The sequence below is a fragment of the Netta rufina genome (assembly GCF_964035555.1).
Source record: "Netta rufina genome assembly, chromosome: 2".
NCBI classification, from domain to species: domain Eukaryota; kingdom Metazoa; phylum Chordata; class Aves; order Anseriformes; family Anatidae; genus Netta; species Netta rufina.
In genome coordinates, this window is record NC_140124.1 from 29,924,116 (window position 1) to 29,943,183 (window position 19,068).

The 19,068-nt window shown below is 37.3% G+C and overlaps 1 protein-coding gene across 4 annotated transcripts in view; it reads right to left on the reverse strand.

The window, feature by feature from the left end:
* Positions 1-19,068, reverse strand: part of ETV1 (ETS variant transcription factor 1) — a gene marked incomplete at both ends in the record, with an annotated part of 63,869 nt that overhangs the window by 27,277 nt on the left and 17,524 nt on the right. For 3 of the 4 annotated variants that reach the window (XM_084282951.1, XM_084282953.1, XM_084282952.1), the window contains 2 exons: positions 681-869; positions 2,385-2,514. In XM_084282951.1, coding sequence (XP_084139077.1) covers positions 681-869; positions 2,385-2,514 — 319 coding nt within the window. The remainder of the gene's footprint in view (positions 1-680; positions 870-2,384; positions 2,515-19,068) is intronic. The other variant, XM_084282954.1, reaches the window with a different exon arrangement.

The window sequence follows — 19,068 nt, forward strand, 5'->3', positions numbered from 1 at the left end:
CAACACAGCAAACAAAAACAGGTTCATGTAATAAAGGTTAGGATTAATAGAATTCCACAAACAAGTGTTTGGTCTCAAAAATAAGGGAAATTCACTAAGCATATTTGTTGCTAAACTGAGCTAAAAAAGACAGTCAGTTGTCTGGGGACTTCTAACATACCGAAACAAAACAGGGTGACTTAAGGACAGTTTAAGCTTTAATTCTAGTCTCCAGTTTTGTGGCTTTTACTCAGACTAATGTTATTTGAACACAGTTTATGTTGGCATGTAAGTTTGTTTGAAATACTATATTTCTAAAGGGATTGGAAAAATGATCCACCCTTCCATTGAATATTCTGAAGCAGTAGCACATACGGCTACTTATCTCTTGGACCGGTAAATTTCTTAGCAAGGAGACAGATTAGCCAGGATCATGCCTGCTGATGACTTCATCTCGTGGGGCTTACTAGACTCAAGTGAATCACCCTCAGAAGTCAGCAGAAGCAGGTCACTAAAACCATATCATTGCCAAAATCAACTCCTACTGAAGCCCCTCAAGCAGGGTGCCAGTCTTTCATAAAACATACATTTCTGACATTCTGACCTTACCTGGCTTGAAGCCAGTGCTGCCCTATATAAGAGACACACATCTACCATTGAAATAACTTCTGCATAGGTCCTGCACACATTCTGTGTTTTACCTGTGATCCATAGGGAAGCTGTTGTCTTGAATGGACTGGGATGGAGGGAGATGGGCCGGGAAAACCCGGTCAGGTTTAGGAGTCTGAGCTGAGTTTGGGGAGGCATGGTGCAGCGGTGACACAGGAGTGCTGGATGGTGTTGGTGGGTTGGAGGGCCTCATTCCCACTTGTGGCTTCTGATCATAGGCACTATTAGAAAAGCAAGGAGAAAGAAGGTTAGGTTATTTTCTCTGCAAAAACATGTAGCACGTATGTTCAGGAAAAAAAAATAATGCAAGTATCACATATAAGCTTTTTATTACAGATACTTTATTAAGCAGTTTGGAGCAGAGAAATTCTCTACACGAAGAGGAGCACAGAAAAAAATAATTTTAAAGGCAAGTGGTTCAAAACAGCATTTTTTTCTCTGGGGCCTAGAAATGTATTTTTAAAGGATTCAGTCTTACACTGACATTCTAACAAGAGATACACAAAATACACAAACATGGTATTGTATTATATGCACCTGGACTAGAGTGCAAAGAGCTGGCAGTGCCTGTCAAGACTCTTTTTTAGAGCTTGCACAAAACCACAAAGTGAAACAGTAAAACAATGAATGCAGTTAGAGGGAAGGGATCTGACCCAGAAAAACAATGCTATGCTGGCTTAGCTACCCACACTAAGATGTCAGCAGGCTCTCCTGATAGGTTTTCTGTCTCTGTCTCAAAAATAAAGTTTAAGTCCTGCAAATATAAAGGAGTTCCAGAACAGGAATGGACCTTAGTACACTTTGATTATTCTTGTTTCTGAACAGGAAAAACACAGACAAAAGGCAGACAGTAAGCATGAACTTGCATACTTTCCTGTGTCAGATCTCCCAGCACCCATCAAATCTGGTAATGTACACATTTGATTTTTTAAATCAAAACCATTCCTCTATGACTGTCGAAGGTGCCAGTCTGTTTTTAGTTTTCTTTCACACGTAAAAAAGTTAAATGCAAATTATTTAAGTGCTATCAGTTTTAGTAGTACGTTAATGAGAACAAAAACTCACTAGCAAGATTAAACATTCTAAAATTGACTGAAATGTCAGTAAGACATTTCACTGCTAAAGGAAGGAATGACATGTAAGTGCAAACCAAAACAACGTCAATAAAGAATGCAGTCATATCAAGCCCCCAGAATTATTAAAGTTTTTACTATTTACCCTTATAAAAGACAATTTGCTTTTGAAAAGATAACAAAGATGCAGATCCTAATGAAATACTATTTCAAATTGTAATCATCCTTGAATGCACACATATATAATTGCAAAACATGTCAAATACCTCAGACCTGCCAATCTCTTGCTTGTTACACAGATCTTGCTCTCTTTCCTAATGTGTGTAATGCATTTTGAAAGTACTTTCAACACAACTCATAGAAAACCAGACACTCCTTCCATTTCACACTTGCACCCCGAGTTTCTAAATTCTGGCTATCTCCCATGAAGGAGGAATAGAGAATACGCATTTTGATGAAAAACACTGCTTTAAAATAGTTATATGTTTGATATAACTGTAAACAACACCATCAGTGTTCATCAGCTAAATGCATTATCTCATCAGGCTGCTATCTGCTGAAGAGGGAACTTTTATAAGATCTCTATTATGGCTTTATAACTCTTTAGTCAGTCCTCATTTAAATCAGCAGTTCTCACTGCAAACATATTCCTGATTGCTTTACCTGACATTGTACAGGCACTTTTCCCCATAACTGAACTTGAATGGTTGTTCTTGACTGCAAGCAGAGCCAAGTTCCGAACATGGGCTATGGGGTTCCTTCTTGATTTTCACAGGGAGACCATGAAAAGCCACTGGAAAGAGAAAGAAAATATAATTGAAAACCAAGTACAACATTAACAATGAGCTTTCTCAAGTAAACTAGACACTGCTAATTAAGCACATGATTAATTAAACCATTGTAATACTAAAAACAATATAGGAAATAAACATTTCAAGGATTTCTTCATGTGTCAACTGAAAAATAGACACCAGAGATCCTTTGCATTGGCTATTAGCACTTTTATTGTTTAATAGAATGATGGCCAGGATCCCATCTCATTAGCAGGAAAATAACAGCCTACTTATATTTGGCTTAACTACTGTAAATGTTGTCAGAGGCAAAATACTTTCCAGGCACCAAATGTTTCTAAGTATTATTAGTGAGGTAGCTTTTAGCTATAAATGCAATAGCAGATCACTTCAAAGAATGCCACACAAATTATTCCAAAATAAATTTCTCATATACCAGCCTCAGGTTTATATTCGGTCACTTTTTTCTCCCACAGAATACATGAAAATTTGCAGTGAAACTTATGAAATTGGGTGATTACATGTTTCTTTAGTTATACAAATAATATCTGGAAAAAACACATGAGAAATGCCTTCAGTACGCTTTCTCAAAAATGCACAATGTAAAATTTGGGCCTCGCCGAAGTCAACACTAAATGTGACAGACACAAATGGAGAAAAAAAAAATAGCCATGCTTTTTTAAATAGCCAAAAGAACATAGGGAGTATGACAGAAATGCATCGTTAATGAGAAGCACAAATTGGTCTGGATTAAGCTAAAGGTCAAAGGTAAAGATAAGGTTAACTAGCATATTAGTTTAAGCCAGCCAACTTTCCTTTATTTCAAAGGTAACCTTAACCAAAATTAAAACAGAAGAAAATTCAAAGTTCACCTAATGTAGGCAAATCTAAATTTAGTGGCTAGGAGGACAAAGGACTAAAGACAGATGTTTAACAGCTTGAAAACATGCCCTTCAATTTTTTATTTATTTATTTTTATTTTTTTTAAAAAAAGAGATTTCAAATCCATTTTTGAACTCTGAGCAGCCTAGAGTTTGGGGATCAACTCTCATGACTGGGTTTTGCTGTTGTCACCAAAACACCAGTTTGGACATCATGCTCCAGCCTGACACCAACAGGTACGCCTCTGCAGAAATCCACATATATGCAAAAGTCTCTGTTAGAGAAGCTCAATGCAAAATTAGGTCATTATTATTACTGTTAAGAAGAATCTTGTCCTTTCCGTTGCACCTGACCCGAAAAACAAGTTGTTACATGCTATATACTTTCTATTAAGGGATGTGCATGCACGTGGACAGGGTTGTTGTGAGGGAAAGGTAAATGAAACATTAAGAAGTGAGCATTAGAACAAATAAACCCCAGTTTATTATGCTAGATCTTGATTCCTGATTCTCACCACTGGTTCTCCCACAACTGGGCAATGTTCAGAGAACTTTTTCACAAACTGATCATCTTCCTCTTACATGACAGCTCATATTATTATCTCTCAGCTGAGACATCTGCAAGATATCGCTGGATTATTTTCCCATGTATTTTCACAGAATGCAAAAAAATTGTCTCTAAGACTGCTATTCAGCTACTGTATTTGGTGGACAGTAGTAACCTATCTAGAAAGATTACATACGAAAAGCAGAGAGTAAAACAGGCACAGAAACACAGCAACACAGCACAGTAACTTAAGAAACAAGAGATGAAAAGTGGTGAACAACACAAGAGAATAAATCTTTCTGCATACAATTGTATAAATTTACAATAAAACAAAAGACAATTGGGACTTCTTGAATCAAGGTTTTTAACTGTAGTAGTAAAGCAAACTGCAGCCCATGGTCAGCTTTCTACTGCAAAAGAGGCTGACATCCAGTAGCTTGGTTTGGGTTTACACTAGTGAACTTTTACTGCTGACTATCTTCACACGTCTTGGTCAGATAATAATGCACACTGTGCGTTTAATGTGTATGATGGAACCCACATCTCCAGAACCGTGGCTCCGGCACAGGGGCAGGCAAACTCTTCGACTTGGATCGGAGAATTAAAACCACAACTGTAACAAGACTTTTCTAAAGCCAGTATCACATACTTGCACAAAGGCCACACGCTGCTCTATTTTTTTTTATTTTATTATTATTTTATTTTAACTTTGCTACTTCCTCAGAGTTAATCTGTTATGAAAAATTACTTCCCTTATTTATTTTTAAATAACGGGAGTACAGAGACTCCCACACCACAGCCCTGTGCGGAGAACTGGCTGGGTATTTCATCACAGCGCTGAGAGCCTGAACGTCTGCTAACAGGCAGTTTTCCAGCTCACTGGCACAGGCACAAGTGAAAGCAGCACATTCATTTTGTGCAATTTGCTTTACCTTCCCACATGGAGTTGGTGCATGTAAAAGGCTGTTAAGTACTAAATTATTCCTTATCAAATCACCATCATCTGGAGTCATGATCAACACTAATTAAATTACTTTCACTGAACACGGCTCCAGCCTGCTGCCTCGGCTGCGAGGTACATTTTATTTTGCTTACTGTACAGTCCTAGCAAGGTATAGGGCACAGTGCTAGGAGGCATCTGTGCTGTAGTTTTAATTAAAGTTTACCTCACCTTCCTCCCAGCTTTATAAGCTAGGGTAAAGTGTATCAAATCAAGTAGGTTAACGCCTTCATTTCATTTAGGGAAAGCATTATAGTCCAAAGTGATTTTATATTAGATCTTTATCTTAACTATGTCCAGAAATATAATGTAGCTGTAAAATTTAAAACCTTCCTCCGGCAGTCCCCTGACACAGTCACCATGCTAAGCTTTATCTGTAACTTTTAAGTGTATGTTCTATAGGAAGAAAGGAAAAAAGATAGTCTGAGAAAAATACTTTCTATGCTTGGGGGGGAGGGGGCTTTCATGAAGGCTACTTGACCTTTGAAACCACATCTTAAGTGTGGCTGAAGATGACAGACTTATTCCAACTAAAAAATTTCAAACATTTAAAACAGTTCCTCACATCATCACTGCCACCTCCACCCATTGCTCTTCATTTTAGTATGACACTTATTTCATAGTGTACCTATTAAAAGAGTTTTTAAACACACATAGTTTTGCAAAGCTGGATTTTATATTCCTTTTTCATTCACTTTTCATTTGATGAGAGCAAGGTTGCTTATTTATATAATCTAATTTTAGTGCAGCATACCCAACTACCAACATCCAAATTAAAAATATGACATTTTGAGCAACCAGCTCCTCACCACTTCATTCTTCCTGATGGCAAATTCATTTTACTTAACCCCAGAAGTGAGTCTCAACCCTATTACAGCAACAGGCACTATGCCTTAATAACGACCTTATTAAGAAGTGACCAAGGGCCAAGATTTCATCCCAAGTGATTACTTACAGATAACTACTTCCCAACTTGAAGGCAAACAATCTTAGAACCTGTATTTAGATGGCCATCTTCAAAACCTCATCTCAGATACTGGGGAAAATCAGGATTATTAGCACCAGAACATGCTCAATGCTCCTGCCTGGAGCTTCTCTGAAGCCAACATGCAGACATAAGGCAAGCAGAAGGACTGCTACCATCTGCAACAAATTGATTACGCTATAATGCATTACTGTAATGCATATTCTCTGTGTATAGATATATCTATGTAGCTTTGCAGAATAAGAGGACTTGTATTTTATATCTAATATGGTGTTCCATAGTCTTACATTAGTATTCTGTGTTTTTAAGTGTTTTTATAGTAATCAATGACTATGTCACCATGTTATGAACTTGCACAGAACATGCAGAAATATGGGCTGCTACCCCTCGTTTTGAAGTGTTCCGCTCCTTGGAGTGGGGATTAGTCTGCCAACACGTAACGATCACTTTGCTCATAACAAAACCCAGTTTAAGACCCAAATGAAGCAGAGTATTATTAAGAACTTTGAAATTAAAGAAGAAATCTGTTTGTCTTAGAGGAGACTGATTTGTATACTCCCTAGGCTGACAAACAGGAAATGTACCATCATGGACAGAACTGAACCTCGTCTTTTGAGAAAGCCCCAGAAATGCACTGCATCAAATGTAAATGCCAAGTTTTCACATATTTTTCTCTTCAATTATTCATATTTTTCTATTCTATTTCAAGAAACGATTATTCAAGATGAAGAAATCAAAAATATTTTAAATGAAATTGAGTCATTTCTCCTTTGAGCAAAAAGCTATTTTATAACAAATATTTTATAACTTATTTTATAACAAATTTATAACAATTTATAACAAATTTCAGATTCCTACCCATAGCACAATATAAAATTTGATTTTATTTTCTGGGGAACAGATTTAAACATATTTTTAGGGCATTAAATATTTCTGGTAATTCAACAATGTTGGTGAACATCAGGCAATCTTGACTCCACAGATCAAAAAAGACAAAAACGTCTTATTATCAACATTTGTAGCATTTACTATATGGTATTAAATCAACCAAGAACAGTAAATTCACTTGTTAGTGAACTCCGGTGACTCTTAAGTAATACTACTTTCATCTTCAATGAGTTTGCGAGCTTTGTGTACCTTCAGAGAAAAGGATGCAACATGGAATTCACTGTAAATCATGCCCTGGACATTTCTGCTCTGTGTTTCTGAATTGCTTTTCACTTTTATGCCCTCACACCACTGTCTAAACCCAACTTTGCAAATAAACTGATTCATTTTTTTTGATTAATTGAGACAAAACTGTTAATAGGCAACATAAGTTTACAGAGCTTTCCTGAATACGTTTGAATAGATAGGGTTTGATTTTCATAAAAGCAAGACAAAACCAGAGAAATTTCTGTGTGAATACCACTACAGCTCCAGGTGCTGGACTAACTGAAGTTAGTACTCGGTAAAATTTCAAAAGCAAGAAAAGCAGGTCCCTGTACCGATAAAGCCAATACTGTCACACTTTGAATCCATCTCCTGATGCACGCAGAAATGCAGCAGGCACTCCAGATACATCAGAGTCTCTCAAAGATTCTTTTCCAGTACATTTACCTCTGCCAAGCTCTCCCCTTCCCCCAGCACACAAAAATCCATTACTAAAGGGTCTAATCTCAGCTATCAGCACAGAGTGCCTTTTATGGAGCCATTAAACCATTTCTCTTGTTTACAGTGCCTGAAGAAAGATGTGAATTATGTCTGTGACAAAACAGGCGATAACATTTCTAAACTGCTATCAAAATGCAAACTGAAATACACTTAAGGACAGGGACCCTAATACATGTTTTTGCAATTTTCCTCACTCAGTGTAACTGAACAGCACTCACCTGATGATTCAAAGAAATTATTTATGTTATAAGTACAACAGGTAAATATTTTAATTAAAAAAAAAGAAAAGGGCAAGGAAGAAAATCTGTTTTCAATAAACCAGCATTTATTGAACGGTTCATTCAAGAGGATAAAATGATGGTTACTTATCTGATAGCAATGACCCTAGGTGCTCTTATTAGCAGACATTAAAATAAATAAATAAATAAAGCCGATTATGATGTGGGTTCATCTGAGGCCTGAAACAATCTAATTCTGCAACAGTAACCATTTAAACTGTACATTCAGTATAGGTGTTTAAGAATTTGATGCAATGAACTATGAAACTAAATACTTCCTACAGGACCTTCCATGTGGGATTGCTAGAATTTATACCCATTTTCTGAAGAGGTTTCAAAAATATGTATTTAACTTATGGAATAATTGCCTTCTGCATTCTGGTGATTATTTACTGAATACTTATTTCTACATCATTTAGATTTGAACTACACACCTTTGAAGACAGCAGCTTTCTGAATTTCAAGAAACGTTGAATAAGTATCTGACTATAGACAAAAGGATGCCTAAACAGGGTGCTCTTCCATTTCATTCCAATATACTTTAAGATGACATGTTGCTGGTAATTGGTGAGATGCAGAGGAGGAATTAGCTGAAGCAGGTGCTGGACCCAGCTGACCACTCCTTCGTACTCTGGAGGTTACTGATGCTACAGCTGAATGTAGCACACAGCCTAGTGTACTAAAAAAAATGAAATAAAAACACCACACTGGGCAGATGCCAGGTGAGGAGAGGTTGCAGGACAGAAGGACAGTAAAGGGTGGTAACTGAGTCATTCCAGTTAACCTGTTCCCAGTGATTTTGAATGATAGCTTACACATATAGATCACTGCAATAGCTGAAGACAGAAGTGACTGCAAACACAGATCAAGGCAAGATCTGCAATTGTTTTCACCCTACGCAATCTCTTGGCTAGGCTAGGCAATGGCTTAAAAATAAAAAAAAATAAAAAAATCTTTTGCTTCTGACCACTGAAACAGCTATGATGATGAGCAAGACTTGAAGACTGTGGACTGTTTCAAAAGTGACTGAGCAGATTACATCTACACAGTCCACCAAGTTCTCCATCCATTTGATCTATCAAAGTCACTGTTATCAGATCTTAGCTGAGCTCCAGTCAACTGGATTTCATTTAGGTCCTGCTCTCTGCCAGATATTGGAAGAAACTGGTGACAAATTGGATATCTGACACACAGATGTATATCATCGCTGTGGTTTCAGAGACTCTTCTGGAAGTTTATATAAAAAACTGAACATAGACAAGAAACCTGAATTGTCAGGATCTCATGAACACAAGCTGCTAGAAAAGCGATATCCCTAAGCAAACCTGTCATTTTTTTTATTTTTTTTTAAGAAGAAGAAATATATGATTTTGATATGATGCTACTGCCCATCTTATAGTTACACATACAAAATCAGAACTTACTGAAGACAGAGAATTTGTCCCTAAAGACAACTGGCCTCCATCTAGTCCTACTGCATGGGTGGGGTTCATCCACCTGGATCAGAGCTTGAATCAGTGTTTGGGCATTTGTGTGCGTGCAAAGAGAATCAATTGGAAGTAAACACAGTGAATGTGTATGAATGCCTCTGCAACAATACAATATGTACAGTCAAAATACATATAATACTGTAATAAAAGGCAGTAAGGTTTTTATTCTTTACATATATATATGCAACTATAAAGAATACGGGGAAGAGGCATGCAGAACAAAAATTAAAGGTATAATAATTCCCTCTAGCTAGTCCTTTCGTATGTAAGGGCCTGGCTCTAAGTCAAATTTCTAAGGAAATCTGTGCATGCATCACTGTGAATGTTCTGCCATGCCTCACCTTGGTGCTCCTTCCCAGAAAGTGGAACTTCATGACTGGGCAGTACTTGGCAAACCTATTAGATATGATTCCATCAATTCAGTCTTTGCCTTGGCTTCAGATCAGGTCCTTCCAGCCCCTACCAGCTCAATAGATAGAAACAGCATGGGATCTCATTTTTTTGGAAGCTAGTTCTGAATGATGAGCCCAAGCACCAGCTTTCAAAGCCAACTGGCAAGAATAGAATACGTGGGCAAGATGGATCTATTTGAGAACCTTGTTTAACAAAAAGAAAATACCAGCTTTGAAGTAATCTGTCACCTTTACTGGAAAATATGCAACTACAAATGCACTTTAATAACAGTTAGAACTCACTCTGCAAAATGAAGCAAATTGCTTATTTTCTCTTCCAGCCTAAAGCATACAATACTGTGCATGTCAATTAACAGTCTACTTGAATACTGCATTGCCAGAATGCTACAAAATAGTATAGTCTTTAAAATCATCAGGGGGTGGAGAAGGATGGGGGGTTGAAGAATAAGAGACAGTCCAAAATTGGGGGATTTTGCTTGCAAAATCCCCATGGACTGTTCTCAGATAACATGCTATAAGAAGAAAAAAATACTGATTCTGAATTTGAAATAGGAAAAAGCAGTAAGCAGGTAAAGATGAACTGCACTGAAAGCAGTAGAGTAGTACTGCAGAGTTTCAAGATGGAAAATAACAGCATATTTTCCTACAACTAATACTGGATAATTCTGGACCTTAAAGTCGGCAGTAATGCCCCTGCATTAACAAGGATTGTTTGCTATAATAAATTTCTCTTGCTTAGGAGTAGGGGGAGGGGTTTTCTTTTGTTTTGATTTTTTTTTCTTTTTTTTTTTTTTTATGCAAACCACAAAGCATTACATATTAAGGACTAAAAGACAAAAAACAAGTATTGATAAAAATCAGTTTTAAACTAATTGAATTACCTGCTCATCTCTAGATTATGTTAATTCTATATATCAACCATAATTATTCCATCTTTACTATAATCTGGCATTTAAGATATATTAAGATATATATTAATAAAGCATTTGAGAATAACAATAAAACCAAAAAGAAGGTTTATTTAGAGAACAGAGGGGTTCATTGTACCTACAGCATGTCGAAATTGTGGTAAGGTTGCATAAGTATCCAATACAGCAGGTTTACCTTAGGGCATTTGTACATGGGAAAAAGTGACCAGCAAAATTACAATTATAGAGCAGATGATTGCCACTTCCCTACAGTATAGTTTGCGTGACTCCTAAAAATGATGTTCCTGCCTCTTTTCAGCAAATAAATTCTTCTAGACACTTCTTCAGAACTGGAAATAAATGTCATTCTTTAACTGAAACATGCTTTCCTAAAGCTTCTGTGCTAGGACTCTAAAAATTGGTGCCAGTTTAGCTATTTCTGGGCAACTAACCTAGGACCCCCCCACACACACACACACCCTACACACACTGCTGCAGTGGATGAAGCCTTATTGAGAGGCTGAAGGTGACTCCACCTCTGTGTGGAGTCGGGGATACAATATTAGAGGTTATACCCATATAATTTAATAAATGGTTTAGTCCCCATTTTTAATAAAAAGATACCTATCCCTTGTTTGCTTGTCTGCACAGTTGCAATTTTTGAAATATTCATTAGCGTTACTGAGGGTACCCCTGCAGCTTTCTGATGCTGGCAGTGCTGAAGGCACCACTGAGATAATTTGGATATTTGTAGCCACTTGGCTTCTCATTTAAGAGGGCCATGCCGGTTGAAAATTGAAGTTGCAACTATGTTGTGTGTATCAAAAAAATAAAAAGCCAACCCTTCCCACCTGGCTAGAGAAAGGGGAAGGGGAAAGGTTTCAGAATATATCAATACAAGTTAACCTACTCCCCAGACCCAAAGAACAATTACAAGGCAAACTTTTCAACAGGCTGCTGGTAAACACTTTTGGACTAAACTAACACTTTATTTAGGCAGCTGCTAGCAGGCTGGACTGCCCCATGGGATTATAAAACTGCCTATACTCTACCTCCAAGCAAAGAACTAATTTGACACAATTTTGCCTAGCTGACCCCCTCTCCTCATCCACCCCCAAAAGATTTCAGCTTCTAGTTAAGAATTGTCCAGAAGGTATTTTTATTCATTGGGAGCTGCAGTCACTGACACAGTTTCTTAGCCTCCGAAATCGGCAATCTCACAGAAATGCTGTCATGGGCACTGCTTTATACTGATTTACGTCCCCTTCATGCAATGCTCTCCTTTTCTTCCAGACATTTACCTGTCTGACTTCATGAGGCCTGCCACGCAGGCAGCCCAGGGGAAAGTGCTGCCATAGCGGTAGAGGCCCCACACCTGGACCTCCAGGGCAAAAGTTTAACTTGCTGATAAATACCACAGACACTCGGTAACTCTACGAATAAGGTAAGGAAATTTGCAGAATATTGGTAGGAGGGAGAAAGGGAGGATTAATATAGGAGGAGCAAACTGTCTTGCTTTAGTGTTTGAGGAGAACAGGTGAGGCAGGAGGAAGAGATCTCCCCACTCCCCTGCCCCCAAAACAAACAGAGGCTTAGGGCTCTCTTAAGGAGGAAGCAGTAACCTCATAAAAATTAAACCAACTGGGATCTAAAACCCATGGATAGCATAACATGATCACGAGGGAAAAAAATCTGAAGAATTTGTAATCCCCCTATACCGGATCTGGCAGCATCCAGGACCCCAGAGAGAAAGGCTTGTTCTTCATGTGCATTAGCTTGTGGTGTTACAGTCCTGGGAGGAGATCAGGAGCATTTGTTCCTACAGTTACTTACAAGGTATGTGGCTCCAAAGGCTCCCAGGCAGGGTGTAAGGGGAGGCAAAACCTCCTTGAAAGTCTTAATGTAAAATCAAGCCTGGGAGAAAACTTAAATTGTATTCCTACCTGGGAATTATCAATAGAGTTAAATGGGAAGAAAAGAAAGCTGGCCACTAAATCAGGGTCTGTGTGCTTTTCTGAGGACAGGAGTTCCATTTGCAGCAATTTCCAAAATTTAATTTAAATTGCAAGAGGTAATGGCTAAGTACTACATAACTTCCATTACTAAAATATCCAAGTGAGATAATATCCCAGCGTTTTATACACACGCAATTTTGACTTCAGGTAAATTAGCAATGTGGGGGTTTCAGGTCTGGATTTTAATAGGATGCACAGACAGAAATACAATGAAGAAAACTTTGGAAATTCTAACAAATATATTTGGCAGATATAACACTCATCTGTAAAATAAACTTTTTTTGTGCATGTATGTTCTGTTTTAAAGGCATGAAATCTAGAAATTTAGGAAAGCATGTTGACAGCAAAAAACAAACAGGAACTGATTCTGATTTATCTCCCTCTTATACGGAAGTTTCAAGTCACATCAACCTAGTTTGGGTTTTGGTTTTGCTTTGTTTTGTTTTGTTTGTATGTTTTCACACATATTCATACAAAGAGCTAATAACCACCTACATGTGAGAAGGCAACTGATCTTGTACCTGCAGCTGAACAAGAAGTGAAAGAAGCTGGATTTAATATCTGGTTCTGCCATTATTTGTTTGTAACCAAAACATCTTTTTGGTGTTAGAAGATTTCTTCTAGTTTTAAGTATCTCAGTCTTCGGAGCCTACCTTCAGAGGCTCATAATCAGTGTGTTAATTTGCTTCCCTGTAAAATAGGAATATCCTCATAATAAATGAACATCATAATAATAGATTACCCTTAAGGATAATCATGCCTGTCTGTCAGTTAGCTACTGAAGAGTATGTGAAAGCAAGAGAAGCCAATAAATAATGGACTACACAGTTACCTCTCTAGCATAAATTAAACAACTAATTTAAAATATTCTTTACAATTTGTTTTTATTTTAGCAAATCTCAAAGACAGGCATCAAAAGGAAGAAAACTGCATTTCCAGCAAATGATTTTTAATTTGTTTCTGACTTTTACAGTAAGAACATGCATACATTCATAAAACAAGTACACGCTAACGCAGGCTAGCTAATGGGATTTTTGTTTACTTTGTTGGAAGAATGAGACTGTCACCATCCCAGATGTATGTGTCTTTCATACTTCCATGCTAAATTTTCAAGAATACTCACCAGTAAAGCAACTCTAACAATCTTAACCTAAATCTGTTAAAAAGTGAGGCTGAAATCTAAATCCTTAGTCTACTACCAAACTACAAAAAACACTGCAAAACCCTGCATTCTCCACTGTAAAAGGTGCAGGCCACTGAAATGAGTCAACAATAATACTCAGCTCACAAGTTTTTATCACTGATTCAACAGGGGAACAAAGAAGCCATTGTCAAAAGTGGTTACGTCTGGGAACAAAAAGTCAGGACTTAAATAAGTAGCCTGATATTTAAAGACTCTTAGAAAAGTGCTCTTTTTGAAGCTGGTGGAATTTTGACCACCTGCAACCAGGCTCTGATTTTCAGCACAGACGTTTAAAGGCTTCTGCCACTTTAAGCATCCTTTCTGTAGAGGGGGCTCACAATGGAATACACAGAACCATTACATACATTACACATATTTTCTGAACCTCATCATTCCTGATGTTGTGTGATTATTTTACACATGAATGCAACCAGTAAGACTGAAAACTACATTGCGTGTACATTTCCTATATACTGAACATACAAGTACACTTTGAAAATGTGCACTTGTACAAATCTGGCTCACAAATGCTACTCTCAAATACTTAAAACTTTTGTACTTTTCTAAATATTGGCACTGTTTTGAAGTTCCTTATATCTCCATTTATGTTAGTACTTTAGTTATGTGAACTTTGCTTTACGGATGGGTTAATAAGAAAATATTGCACTCAGTTTCAGCAAGAAGACATTAGAGTATGAAAAAAGGGGTTATCTTTTTCAGATATACATTAGAAGCAGAAAAGAAACAATATTTGAGCAAAGAGGATCAAATTAGTAAGACTGGGAATTGTTTTTGCACATGTAAATTTTTGAATGTCCTTGATGATGACTCATAACATATAAATTTAAAGACAACAACCTGGCCAGTCAGTAACCTTCCTATTCAGAGACTGCAGGACTTGGCAGTAAATTTGCTAAAAAATATTTCACTACATTAACTTACTGGCAACCACATTTGCTGAATAAGTTCATAAACAGTCACAGGAAAAAAAGGGAACCAGAAATAAAGTTGCTAATCATTCACTCTTTTCTAACATGCATAATCCTCAGTTTACAGAAAAAATAGATACATAAGAAAAAAGATATCCTTCACCAAGACAGTTCACTTCTCTTTTCACCTCAAATCAAGGTCCAACTGTAATCCAGAAATGGGTAAGAGTAATGTGTCAAAGACACGGAGATCAAGAAGAATAAGTAAAAGGAAAAGAAAACTTCTTAGGCAAAAGACTAGAGCAGATGCCTTTAAAAAGGAATCAGTTTTCCATTTACAAGTTTAGACTAGTTTGGGTTTATTTCTGGAAAAAGCATTGACCATTTCTAAAACCTGAAAAGCTTAACTTGCCTACTTAGTACACTGAGTAGCTAGTCTAACAAATATCATAATTTATGCATATTTAACAGCTTATAAAAGGTTCCACCCAAATTACTTCCCAGCACTGAAGTGCACAACAAAAGTGACCACAACAAAAGGATAGAGAACCTCAAGCAAGGGGCATATTTTCCTGTATGCTCACTGAGGCTAGCAAAATCGGTATTGCATGCCATGAATGTATCACTAACTGTCCAACACTTAATGGATGTTTTGAGGACTGTCACTCTCTCCTGCCTTTTTTTCCTTCTACACCCTTTGAAAACTTCACGGCAGTCTGTAGGAGAGCCTGACTTCTGTCTTCTGTTGCTGATGCAGCAAGCAGTAGGAAAAAAAAAAAAAAAAAAAAAGACACAAAAACGATACAGCCTGTAAATATGTTTTACCTATGGAAACACAAAATAAACTGAAGCAGACTCAGCTTGCAGACTGCCTCTTTATTTTACACCATTCCAGAACTCGTGGATTTTCAAATCATTATTTAGGCTGTTCTTGGAATACAAAACACTTTTTGCAAAAATACTGCATGGAAATCAGTTTAAAGAGAATAATGATTTTGTATCAAACAATCACAGAGACCCTTCAGTCTGCCTTGTTTGGTTTTGATTTCTCTGTGAAAATACAGTAGAAAAAAAATCTGCATACTTTGTTTAATACAACTGGAGCTGAACAGATGCTCTAATACATATACATGCTCCTGATGAAATTAACTAAACAACTATCTGTTTTAAAACAGAAATAACTGTTGTGTTAAGAAAATACTGCCATGACTACAAGTTACAGCGTGAGGCTTGCCTGTATTTCCACAGATGGGATCTTCACAGAGTCCTTATGAGGATGGGAGGAGGGGAAGCTTCCTCAGAGAGGAAATGAAAGTTTTTTTCAAAACTAAAAATCCAACATTTTGAATAAAATGTGTTTAATGCTTTTTGTTTTTATGTAAACAGACCTCAGGAAGTGATCTGACAGCCTTAAGAAATTACCATTTGAAAGAAAAAAGGTCTACATGCTTCATCTTTGATCTACGAGACAGATTTATCACAGGACAGGATGACTGAAGTTTATTCATTAGCTGATAACCTCCACATGCAACCCAAGCCTTTAATCTGCAATAAAACAGCAAATGAGGATGGGGCTCTGAGGAAAGAGCACCAAGTCAGCTTGGTCTAACAAGGACGGGCGGGTGGAAGGCCAGGGGAGGACAGGGTGACAAAAGTCCCACAACAACAGCCCCATCCAGTTGCTTAGGATCCTCTGTACATCAGTGCTGGAAACCACGGGTTTCACAGCCTGGCCCTGTGCTGTTAAACCACATCTACGTTAAACCACATCTATGGTTGCATTGTCACAACTGGGACGCCCAGGGGTACCTCACAATTAGCAATAAAATTCCCATCACGGCATGTGGAGCACTCTGAAAGGAACGGCTTCAACTTTAAAAGTTTGAGAAAGAAAAAGCCACGTGCTCAACAATGCCCTGTCATTTGTTTCACAGAGCTATTGCCACCGCAGGTACTTGCACAATTTGTGACCCAGTGCCACTGCTACAATTCAGGAGAACCTAAATCCTTCTTCTTTCAAAGGTGAAAATGTAGCACCAAAATACAGTCAGAAAATCATATAAACAGAAACTAATTTTTAAAATCAAGGCAAATCAACATTTTTTCCCTGCCATTAAGGTCACAAATTAAAGGCCTTAGAATCCACCAGTTGCCTCTTGGTAAAACTTTTCCAAGAATTAAATCTTGCAAGATAGAACAGGTCACAACTCCAGTAGAATTAAATATTTCCAAAAATCCTCTAGAGGAAGGAGTAGGAAAAATAATTCATATTAGCATAAACTAATGCCCAGCAACAAACCACAAAACGAGCCCACAAAGTTCTCTGAAAGACACCAATTCCAAACATATTTTGATTAAGAAAAGAAAGAAAGAAAGAAAGAAAGAAAGAAAGAAAGAAAGAAAGAAAGAAAGAAAGAAAGAAAGAAAGAAAGAAAGAAAGAAAGAAAGAAAGAAAAGGAAAAAGAAAGCAAGCAAGCAAAGAGTTGATAAAAGTTTCAGTCCTGCTTTAAACAAAGGAAACAAGTGCTCAGGAACACAATGAAAGAAGCAAGGCTATCTAAGGGAACCTTGAAGGGAGATAGGTGGTCAGCATCGACTCCTCAGTCTGACCTCTCCAGCTCTTACAACAGCAATTGCATTGGACTCTTTGTAAAATGCTTTTGAGATCTCTAGATAAGTGATCATTAAGAAAGCTGTATACCTCACAGCAGAGTGATACATGCATTTCTGCACCTACTTCAAACCAAGAAACAAAGACGTTAAGCAACATGCCCAAGGTCATGCAAAGCTAAGGGCAAACTTACAGAGCTCTGACTCTCACAGCCGTTTAAGAAGAATCTGTTAGTTGGGCATACTCTAAAACAAATAAATAAATGTATCTGTATTTGACAATGTCTGACCTATGAAAGGAAGTAGTTTCAAAGTTGAGTGGCAAGAAACAAAGCACGGCTGCAGCAGAAAGCCCTAACAGGGAATAGCTGAGTATCAAGAACTAGCACCACCCTGTAGGATATTTGTCAGACTGTCACCCGCAGTACCATTCTTGCAGAAATACACTTAAAGAAAATGTAATTCCAGCCACGTAGTCTCTAAAGAAAAATACACCAACAGCAGAAATGAAAAAAAGAAAATAAAAATTAAAAAAAGAAAACTAAAAGCACACTGGGTGTGTGCAACTTGCCACACAGAAAACCAAAATACTACCAACTGCGATTTCTAGGACATTGTGCACTACCAAGATATGACTACCAGCTGCCTATGCACTGAATCATCATGTTAAAAATGCTGACATTTTTTCAGTCCACTATGTTTTTTTCTAGAAGCTGCAAAATTAAACTATTCTACAGCACAAACAAAACCAAACCCAGTAAACAGATCTCCTTTTAACTTTGTTAGGTCCATCAGAACTTACATTATTCTGGTATTTTCTATTTCATTTTAATAGCATATTTCTTCTCCAAAATATGTAAAAATAAGTGAAAATTAAGCTCCACAAACTGTTCAAACCAGCTCTTGTTATACTAAGGCAAATAGGAAATGCTCTTCAGGTTGTAAAATTCACTTTTGAAACTTAAGTCACAGAAAGAGAAAGAAAATAAAACAAACAGAACATTTTTCTCCTGATGGTGCAAAAAGCTGTGCATGATCTTATATGCTGCAAACATGTAAATAAATATTAAAGCTTTTCCTCATTTAAACTGCATTTGGAATATCCTTAGCCATTAGTTAAAATGACAGAAGAATACAGCTACCTGAAGCCTTTGTAAAGAATCTCTCTTTAACAGGCTTTTAAAGATTGCAAGCTAGAGCATCTAAAAAGCACATCCCTGAATAATTTAAGGCTCCTGGCATCTACATTGAAAGAGCTCTTTTGCTAAACCTGGAGAAAAAAAAAAAAAAAAAGAAAAAGAGAGAGAGAAAGAGAGAGAAAGAATAAGGGTCTTGAAAGATCAGCAACAAAGTCACTGCTAAAAAGTATTATTCCTATCTTAAAGTTTAATCAGACATGGAGGAGCAGGGATTTTACAGCCAGCCCTTCCCATTTACTGTCAACAGATGTGGTCTAACATTAACACTTACCCCTTGGCAGTGTTAAGTTAATACTGTGATGGCCAGGGAAATGATACAGGCACAAAAGGAAAGAGCAGGAAGGACACCGGTCAAGAACACGAAGCACAGCACAAATCTTCATGAGCATAAATTCAATAATAAATAGTGAAAGCAAGATTTTATCCAGAATTTTAAATAGTAACCAATGTTTTAGGGCAGAAGAA